The sequence below is a fragment of the Mercenaria mercenaria genome, chromosome 2 (assembly GCF_021730395.1).
Source record: "Mercenaria mercenaria strain notata chromosome 2, MADL_Memer_1, whole genome shotgun sequence".
Lineage (NCBI taxonomy): Eukaryota > Metazoa > Mollusca > Bivalvia > Venerida > Veneridae > Mercenaria > Mercenaria mercenaria.
In genome coordinates, this window is record NC_069362.1 from 90,337,525 (window position 1) to 90,348,855 (window position 11,331).

At 35.1% G+C, this 11,331-nt stretch overlaps 1 protein-coding gene across 1 annotated transcript; it reads right to left on the minus strand.

Moving 5' to 3' along the window:
• Nucleotides 1–201: 201 nt before the first annotated feature.
• On the minus strand, nucleotides 202–5,544 carry LOC123564544 (ependymin-related protein 2-like). The gene is made up of 7 exons (XM_053537192.1): nucleotides 5,408–5,544; nucleotides 3,225–3,378; nucleotides 2,723–2,833; nucleotides 2,247–2,322; nucleotides 961–1,122; nucleotides 646–752; nucleotides 202–381 (listed from the first exon to the last, which is right to left on the minus strand). Exons 2-7 carry the CDS (start codon nucleotides 3,375–3,377, stop codon nucleotides 352–354), a joined length of 639 nt encoding a protein of 212 aa, XP_053393167.1. The 5' UTR covers nucleotide 3,378; nucleotides 5,408–5,544; the 3' UTR covers nucleotides 202–351.
• Nucleotides 5,545–11,331: the final 5,787 nt, after the last annotated feature.

The window sequence follows — 11,331 nt, forward strand, 5'->3', positions numbered from 1 at the left end:
TATCAAGAGCTTGAAGTGTAAATATTGTCATAAAACATACAGTAGTAAATATACACGTGCTTACAGGTAGTAAATATGCACGTGACGTACATGAGAGATAAACATGATATAACCCATTCCAATGTATGGTCTCGGGATATGCAAGCGCGTTTCCAAAACATTTCAACTTCACATGATTATTTACATTTAACAAGACAGAAGTGATTTGGGCTAGAAGAAAATTTATTAATCAATATATGCATTCTGTATGTTTACAAGTGCATATTATTCTTATTATGACATTGTTATTAGCACAAGCATACATTGTTTTATAAATTTTCACTATTTGGTCCTCTTTGGTTAAGTCTTTGATTAGTATAATCCATGCTTTGGCACCAACATCTGAAAATACACAATAAATCTGTTTAGTGTTTAATCACGTATTCCTTAGTCATTGGTTCCTTTTTGTGCAATGGTTGCACATCTAAAAACTTTTGCAACTAATCTCAAAATCCATGCGAAGGCAATTTAGCATTTTTGTCTTAGTCATTGCTCGCTATCCAGCACTATCACGTTAAAAATATAACAAAGAGTGGGAAAGAACATTTTTTTTCCAAACAGGTAAGTGTTTTGAAAATATATTGCGACTAAGAAAATAAGTTCTACCTGCGGATATGCCGTGGCGTTACTGCAAATTGAAGGTACATCAAACACAGACGTGTCCTTTATTCCCAGTGTGATATTTCTGTATGCTTTGTAGGCCAGTCCAGATACTGAAAAACAGTAGTCTTGAAATATCGCATATTGTTCTCAACAGTTCAGCAAATAGAGTTTAATTGATTGTTGTCCTTTGTGAATTAAAGTTAAAAACGGGAAAGTATTTGCTAAAGTGTATTTTGAAATGTTTAACTTCCGTCTTTGCCGATAAAGACAAGAGAATGCCAAATCTATTTGAAATGAAAATAACAATCTGAAACTGACCTCCTTCAGCTGTACCATAAGCTGCCTGATATACGGGCGTACAGTCAGCATTTGCTACTGTTAAGTAAACTGTATTAGGTCCAGACTGAAGTGCATATATATCCACATCAACTTTATTATCGCCTATTCCGTAATAACTCTTTTTTGCAAGAGTTGCACTGTCTGAAAAAATACACGATTTAAAGAGTACATGGTAAACTGTTGTAAGAAGAGAGCAAATTGAGTTATATGGTAAACAGATAAACGCTAGTTTTACTCCTGTAAGGCATTCGCTAACCATTTCTAAAAACTGCATGGCAAATATATCAAACCTCATACTCGCAATCTCTTACGAAAATCTGCAATAATTTTCAAATAGTTGCATGGTAAATATACACAAATTCATGCTAACAGCTTCTGTAAGGAAGTCGCCAATAAATTCTTAAAAACTATATGGCCAATGATCTAAACCTCATGCTTACAACTTCTGGACAAACAACCACAATTTACCCTTATGTACATGTCATAACAAAAAAGTGATTCATAACAGAGTCATTCAAGCATAACGACTTGCATGCATGTTCGGAAAATGAAAATGCCCTCGAAAGTAATATTATTTGCTTTAGTATTAGTTATGATAAATAATCTGTATCTCAAAAATCTATAAAACGCACCAAAAACAAAACAACATCGTCCCGGATAAAAAGTATGATTTAACAAAATAATGTAGATAACTGAATTCAGAATCTAAGAAAGAGATTTAACATTATTGAATCTACTTGATGGTTTTGTTACCGAATGTATTTTATCTACAGTTTTATAGTATTTGTACAGTTGTGGAGCGAGGTACAGAGATGTAGTGGCATATTATCGGGCACCTGTCCCGCAGTTTCGAATCTTACACTAGCAGAATTTGACAGCGGTTTTAACAACCGCTTAATGAGGCCTGAGTTAGGATCAGAAATCCAGTAAGGAGTCATCTACCGTATTTAACATAACTTGTGCGGTCTGTCTCTACACAGGGGGCCTCCGTGGCCAAGTGGGTAAGGTCGTTGACTTCAAATCACTTGCCCCTCACCGATGTGGGATCGAGCCTCACTCGGGGGCGTTGAATTCTTCATGTGAGGTCTTCCTCCACCATCAAAGCTGGAAAGTCGCAACATGACCTGACTTGCGTCGGTGCGACATTAAACCCAACAAAACAAAACAAAAAAAAACAAAACAAACAAACTGTCTTTATACATGCAGTACTAAATTGTAGGTTGAAGTCTTTGTCTTAAGTACTATCATGGTACTAGTAAGCTAACCTGGTACGCATCTAGGAGTCCATGGTGGTAACGTTGTGTTCTTGCATTCTCCGCTCTGAACAGTATACATGACTCCCTGAAATGCAGCGAAATATTGGGACTGCATACTTTGAGATAGACACACTATATTCACGGTATAAATATTTCTGGGCATGATATTTGAAAATACATTATTTATGTTATTCTAATAAGCTATTTGACGTTTTATAGGAAGACAACATTTTCTTTGTATTAACCTATATTCAAAACAGTATGTTATGGATTATATTTATATCCTGACATTGACATATTTTTGAATTTCAGTGCGGAATAAAGACTTTACTTCTTTTAAGTTAAGTCTAAAAGAAGGTGCTAATTCACGACTTGGAGTATACTACAATAAGCATAAACTGATCCATCATAAACACTGCTTATCATAATATCACTTGTTATGTTTTTATCATCATTTATATCAAGTTTTATGACAATATTTGTACCTGATCAAAAAGCTGCAATATCAGTACGTTGACTTTGAATCCCCCAGAGTTATATGTTGTCAAAGAGGCTATTCTATGGTTTGTTCCATCTACAGATACCATCTCTGTACCCTGTCATCAATATCATGTTTATATTTAAGTCATAAGTCTGTTGGTTTAGCTCACAGTTGTAATACTAGGATAAACTGAGCTAAAACGAACTGATAGTATATATTAACGCAGCGTTAAAAGCTCGGGCTCAGAACAGAAGCAGAATAGCTTGAATAAAATTACTAGTACTTGTTTTGCTACAGAGTCGAAATCCAACAAGAAGAAAACATCTGTATAAGCAGACAATAATTATAATAACGGTGCTCTCGTTAATAACATTAATTTAGCTTGAATTGTAGGAATAAGCATCATTTGTCATAGATCGAGAAAACATTATCAGTGAACAGACCTAGTCTTGTTTCTGAAGACATTACTAAACAAATTTACCCCTGACAACATACAGTGAACAAACCTCAGTATACACCGCCTTTTTAGTTCCACTGGCCACTTGACCCTCACTGATATAATTCACAGATTCCCATGTTACAGGATGACAACAGTACTTGGTCTGTCCGTGCACAGTTACAATACAAAGCGCTACAAGGATTATCAATCTTAATGCCATTCTGCAAAACAAAATACAATATATCAGACATGATTTCGCACTTTTTTTGGTACCACATTGTAATCATCGACGCTAAAAATGTGAGAAAGTAGAGAAGAGTGGAAACTTCACAGGTCGCTCAAGAAGCCGGCAATAACTAAAACAGTAAATCTGGCCTTCTTGCGTAGTGTTTAATAATTTATTATTCCCAGATTTCATATTTAAAACATGACCAATAACTTCACAATATAATTATGTTAATATAAATAAAAAGTACAAAATACATGTTTGTTTATATAAACATAACTAGGTGTAAGGTTTGTGATGTTGCACGGCTCAGTACGAGGATGCCATTCCACTAAAACACTGGATTGCAAGTACAGCGTTAAAGTACACAATTTTATATAAGATGCGAAAAAAATAGCTGATAAGATTTAAAATTTCTAGATTTAAATCAGTTTTTTTCAGTCTCAGATGAGCATAGCACATCTTTAAGATAGTTTCATATCATGATTGTAAATTGCAAAGATATGATTGAAAACATGCATGAGAAATATTTAAACGGATACTTAAATACGTTAAGGTAAAGGTAATCTTTATTTAACGTCGCATATAATCAACTACAAAGCTCTTCTGCGACAAACTAAGTATCCGGTAACAGATACTTACCTGGGCTTATTTTACCTCCTGGTACAAGTTACAACCCTTTAAAGACCGAGTGCCAAGCAAGGGAGATACCGGTATCATTTTACTCATGTTTGGCATGACGCGGCCAGAGATGGACCTCAAAAGCAGACACTCTACCATTGAGATATTGAGGCGTTGCAAATGTAAAAATGACTTAGTTCCAGAATATCTGAGCTTTCCGAAAGATATTAGCTACGTTAAATAGAACGAAATTATCCTACCCCACCTAGACCAATTAAGACTGAAGTACTGAAAGACCTTCTAACATATGGAATAGAAACATAAGAGTTAAATCTATAAACATCTGTTTTCAATTACAAATGTAATTTTGATAAGTATAAATATTTGTGAAAGTTCTACTGACCGTAAATATAGAACCGATGAGTGTTCGGTTCTGTCTGTTTATTTTTACTACATTTGTATAAATCTTTTCATGTTAAAACTTATAGAACAGTCCCTTTTTTAATTCGAAGGGCAAATTGTAAAATAAGTTTTTGTTTTATTCTAACAATTTTAAGATTTGTTCTATATAAGCGAAGAAGGATTATACCGTGTATTGTCTTGTCGACACGTTTCGCAAATTGACCTGCTTTTTGCTATTCCGTTTTACTCCCTCGTATTAAATACCAAAAAGGATTCCAGATTAGTATCCCTTTCTGGTGAAAGAACGTGTTAGGATTGAAATAGATTTTAGTTTTGCGTGCCTTGTTGTCAAATAAAACAAGTTTTTTTTGTTAAGATGCATCGTAATTAATCACTCAGGCCTTCGGCCTTCGTGATTAGTTATTTATTTTTTTATTTTGTTGGGTTTAACGTCGCACCGACACAATTTTAGGTCATATGGCGACTTTCCAGCTTTAATGGTGGAGGAAGACCCCAGGTGCCCCTCCGTGCACTATTTCATCACGAGCGGGCACCTGGGTAGAACCACCGACCTTCCGTAAGCCAGCTGGATGGCTTCCTCACGTGAAGAATTCTACGCCCCAAATGAGGTTTCGAACCCACATCGATGAGGGGCAAATGGTTTGAAGTCAACGACTCTAACCACTCGGCCACGGAGGCCCCTTTGTGATTAGATTACAACGCATCTGAATTCAAAACCGTGTTTTATTTGCCAACAAAGCACGCAAAACTAAAATTTATTTCCCATATAACCGTACTAAATTCATTGAGTAAGGACATCATTATTATCGTTATTAGCCAGGGCCTTCAGATCAGAAGACGCGTGTAATAGTTTATTTTCCTCGATTAACAATCGAACATACAGACAATTTAAACAAAGTTCGATCTGCAGAGAGTACATGTTTAAATGATAAAAGCTATAAAATATTCACCTAAATTAAACAAAATAGAAAACAAAATACCTGTATATACTGTCCACATATGCAGTTACAAAATAAACGTCGTATTTTACAATCTCACATGACCTTAACAGCAAAAGTATTTTTGGCAAACTGATAACCCGAATAAGCCGAGTACAAGTACTTTCATAGGTAAGTGAGAACAGCTATAAATATTAGCTAATCAAAAGTTTCAGAATATTTGACTGACCAATGATAGGATGACAACTTGATAACGGTTTTGTCAAACAACTTTGAAAGGACAGTAGTTTATAAATATTTATACCCGTGTTCTAGTTTTATTTTCATATGATATCCGTAATGTTGACATTCAAATATGATAAAATTTATAGTATTTATAGTATTTTTGAAGAATTATTTAAAAATCGTTAAAATACGTTCCTCTATGTTGATGATGTAAAATATGCAAGCAGAATCACTTTTATAGTTCATCAAAAATATTTCAAACAGCATCTGAATATCCCCCACAGCCTAGTGATCCTGTTTTACACAAAAAATCGTGAAAATTATTTATAGTATGGCTGCCAGTTTTTCGTTATGAACATAAAATAGTATAATATCCTGTTAAAACCTATTTCCGACAATTATTTTTCCCTATTGTTTGTCAAAGGTTTCAATATTGATTAACAAAGCAGGCATTTTCTTCGAATCCATTGTTTTAGTTACTTCCCTTTATGGTTCTAACTATACACGTTAATATGCAGTATTAAAAGAAGTGTTTTTCTAACCATGTAAAGTCTTTCATCTCTTTATCACATAAAATTTAAAGCCTTATGGAACTTTGATATACACAGCCTACTATAAATTGAGTGAAATACTCTCTATTATTATGAACAGTGGCCTGTCATAATTCTCTATTCGGATAATTATTATTTTAACTGAACAGTCCGTGGAGAGACTAGATGTAACAGATATTAAGAATCACTAGATATAACTACTAAACATTTTAAATCCCATAAACCTTACTAGAACAACGACCTGTATCTGTACAAACAACCAGAATGAATTTTAGAGGGAAATTAAAAACATGTCCTCATGCAGAAAGGTTAATTCCGGTTGCAATTGTTGGTTATTCGGAAAATTTGAGCCGTGATGCCACTGCTGAAACAAAGACTTTTTATAATTTGTATAACACAAGCAACACTTTGAACTTTCATAAGGCGAATAACGACAGTGCTATTACATTAATACAAGCGAGTTGAAGAAATATAGCTGATTGTTATGAATTTAAAATCAGTCACTGTATGCGGTTACGATAGGATTCCATATGGTGTGTGTCATAACAATTTTTCCCGCTATTTTTGACCGGAGTTTTATACCCAGTGATTAGCTTTCTCTAATTTTTGGATCGTCGTAAACTGTTAAATTAAAAGAGTACCAGTCTGTTATCATGTATTTAGCAATCTTGAATAAGGAGTTATCAAATTATTTGGAATTTGTCGAGGACCAAAATGAATGTACATGTAGGTGAACAATTCAACACAATTGAGGGTTTTCTGACTCGCTTTCTGTTTTACAGTCAATTCTTAACCGAAATATGGAAAATCCTTTCATTCAGAAGACTCTTCTGTGTTCATGAACTATCTTTAAAAAAAGTTTATCATATTTGGTTGGAGTCCCAGTCATGTTGGTATTCATGGAAATGTGAGAAAGCTGATACTGCAGCAAAGAAATCCCTTTCATTGTCACATTCTAATTTGAAATTACCACATACCGACTTTAGGCCAAATATAAACAAATACATTTTATCTAAATGGCAATCGTCATGGAACAATGATTCATTCAATAAACTTCATGATATTAAACCTACTCTAGCGGAATGGCACCAAGGGAACAGATCTGTTCGCAGGGAGGAAGTTGTTCTTTCTCGTTGTCGAATAGGTCATACCCATTTGACTCATTCTTATCTTTTGAATAAAGAAGATCAACCCGAATGCGTATCATGTCAAACACCGCTAACTATTAACATGTTTTAATCGACTGTGTGGACTTTGCTCCACAACGCAGTGCATACTATGACGTTCAATCTGTGAAAGAGTTATTTGAAAAAGTTTCACTCGGAAATATTTTATCGTTTTTAAAGCAGATAGGAATTTATCAAAAAATCTGAACATTTCATATTTTTATTTACATCTTTTACAATATCATTATGTTTGCAGCTGATATTTTAACACATACGTATATACATTTTTACATAAATGATTTAAGATATGCTTTAAATTTTTACATAAATGATTTTAGATATGCTTTACATTTTTACATAAATGATTTTAGATATGCTTTACAATTTAACATAAATGATTTAAGGTATGCTTTACAAATGACGTTTTCAATATATCTTCTTCTCGGCGATATATGACCATTTTGTGTCGATTCGCCGTAAAATCCAACTTACTCACTCACTCACTTGGATGTCATGACTGGATAGTGTATTTCTTACGGGTAACTAGAGTCTTGATTAAGACATATTACAATGCTGAACTATTACATTGGTTCATACCTTGAGCCGATGTCTGTATGAAATGTCCGTTCATACTGGAGAATCAGACACGATACTTTTGCATACCAAAGGACATTGATGGTAATATAAGGCCAATCATTTTGCTATGCTCTTGATTTAGCTGTTAGAGAAAAGCAATGATTGCTTTTGTAAGCATTCATCAAAACGACTTGTCTTAATCTTGACGTAAAAGTGACTAAGGACTAACGGGTCCTATCGTTTAAGCATTCTAATCTTCAGCATGAATTGACAGTTGCAGTTGAGTTTTCTTAATGTAGGTTGTCACTTGCCACTGAAGAGTGAAATCATAGGGACTCGTTGGTGAACACGTTTATGTCTAGAGACTTGTATCAAAAACGTTCGTCTCCAGGTTAGGTTGAGTTCGCATGTTAGTGTTAATTGTATTTGCAGGACGAAACTGTTTACCTAACATATGAAGACTGATTTTTTGCAACTGAAATATTGTTTTGTCATGCTTAGTTTATCTTTAGCGTTTATTTGGTTGACTAGCTAGCTAGGTTAGATATTTACATATTAAGGTACATAAAAATTTAAAAAAAATAAAGACATTGTAGTGTTTTGAACATTGTATTTTCAATGCAGTATCATAATTCGTCAGAATAAAGCAATAATATCAATCGGTAGTCTCGTCTTAACACTAGATTGAACTTTCGACTTACAGAAGGAACACTCATTCTTTCTCTTCATTACATTAACGCAGTCCTCACAAAATGTGTGAGCACAAGTTATCAGTGTAAACTCTTTAGGGTTGGATAAACAAATGACGCACGTTAGAAGTTCTTCCCTTGTTTTCTTCCTAAGAGCAGATATTTTTGTCTCGAAATTTCTGTGTAGCTGCTCTTTTCGCCTTTGCCAATTAGATTCTGTTAAAACGGCGTTGCTCACGTCATTATTGTTCCAGTCCTATAGGGTTTAAACTCATGAAATCCTCTAATGCCTCTTATTCGTGCCTTGGCTTGAAGCTGTCAGCACAATGTGTTAAATTCTGTAACTCATCATTTTCGTCGTCGCTAATGATGATGGCTTCGGATAAAGTGTCTCTTCGCTCTTCAATGTTATCTGAAACAGAGAGAAAAACGAACGTCGGATAAACCTAATCAAACATGTTACAAGGTAATTTCAACAAGTAAACTCAAAATAGTTGTATCAAGCTCAAAGTCTTAACTCACCAATTTGATCTGCTAACAGATCTTGATTCTGCAACAGGAATTTTGTCACATTTATAATGTCCGATATGCCTTGCCGTTTGTGGCTTCTCTAATTTCGCCAACGTACATACTGACTTTGAACAGTGTCGACATTTTCTTCTTGAAACATGAAGGATTTCGTCCATAATCTAAGTTGATGTACGTCAAAAGATGATCAATGTTTTGAGTCAAATGCTGGGATCTTCTTATTATGCCTTTCCTTTTGTACCGAACGAAACTTTCCACTGCTTGCTGATGGCTCATTTTCATAATTCTCTAAGAGCTAAGTAAAGTCACGACTGCGCTGATCGAGTATCAAATACAGAATGACCATGCACTCACTCTGACAAAAACAGTTTCGACCAATCAGAACGTTTCACGTAAACCACGACTCTTATATTGACCAGTCAGAAACCAGGTTGATAGAAAAAATATTTTTGGGACAGTATCACAGAAACTATAGCTTAATTAACTTGTCTGCGCTCTTGCTTACAATACTCAATCTATAAGCTCTCAACACTTAATGCAATTCAAGATGAACGTGAAGATCATCAGCATTGATACTCTTACAGAAAGGTCGTCTACTCTCAACATGTTAGTAAAGCACGATCAGATATTTGAAGAGACAGGAAAGACATTTTGGCTTCATGAATGTCATCAAAGTTATTTTGGGGAACAACTGCATGGCTTCATCGAAACAAACAGCCATCCAACGCATCACCTTATCAAAAGTCAAACCCTAAACCTAACCTCGTTTTAACTTCTACTATCTTCTCATGGGACCAGACACCCAAGCAGCCGATTGCGTTTTGGGAAAATCCAAGATTATAAGTCAATGTCAGTGATATTGTCAAGGCTAAGTAGTCGGTGCCCATTATTACATGTTGTGAAAAACAAAAGCCAGTTGGAGCTTTCTAAGGAAAGATAGCACTAACACATTAATTTTGGGAAATAGACTTCGAACAATTTTTTTGTCCTAGCCCCCTAACCCAGGGACCAGGCGCACGAAGAGCCGATTTCATTTTGGAAAATTAAGACAGGCTAAATGGGAATGAAAGAGCAAAACTTAGACAGACCCGGAAACAGAAGGAAAGGGAATTAATTAATGGCACGACAAGCTGTGATGATTATAATATAATAGATTCATATCACAGTAACATAGACAAGTTTAGACAACCAGAAGAAAAATACATGAAAGAAAAGAATGATATAACAAAATCTGCCCCAGATCGTGTTTTGGTATGCACCTTTTATTTAAGTTGAAATTAATGAAGTAGCGATGTCGGTACAACTCAATATTATTGACTCTACGGTCTATTTTCTAATGCGATCAGGTCGAAGACAAATCACAGTATTGTGATGAAAAATAATTTACTGTTCAAGACACAAGAAGAAATACTTCGACCAATCAAAACGCTCGATACAAAAAGTTAACCACCACTACATACTTGTAACGACATTTTTAGTGGAATGCTTAATTGGCTTAATAGGAATGAACCTAGACGTAACATTGTCTTACCATTTTAATTCGATCTTTAGAACAAGTCAGAAGTAAAGTTTAATACCTTTTCAGCAACACTGACAAAATCATATAAATACCCAACTTACAAGGTAAGTGCTTTTTTTTTTACAGTATTTGTCTTGAGTCTTGTGACTGTTTCCTAACGCCGATATTTGAAATTTTTGCTCTACTAGTGTAGATTTGTGATTTTTAAATGAACTTATTGTTGCTACTTGTTTGTGATAAATGATAACCTTTCTTTTCTTGTTCTTACCCCTTGCCGGCGGGGGATAGAAAATACCGAGGGGAACGACTCCCCCAGAAATGGAGCCGCCCGTTTGCCGTGGGTGGCGGCCCGTAAGGCGGAGAGGAGGGTCCTGGATGTTGAGGTGCCCCATAGCACCCCGGGGAGGTGATGCATGCATGTTTACATGTGTGCATCCCCTTTTCGGGGTGTGGATGCCAACACACGTTTTTGGCCCGATACGATCAATCAGCTAGTTATGCGAAGACCTAGGAAATTTCACTTTAATTACCCTTACATCTTTTTATTCGTCATATTAAATTGCATCTATGTTTTCGTTTTACGCTGCACAATTATCTATCTTTTTTGGCATATTAACGTCACACAAAATCAAATGCACTTTCCTTCTATCGTCATATTTTACTGCGTTCAGCAAACTTCATAGTACGTTCACACAAAATCATTTAACACGTC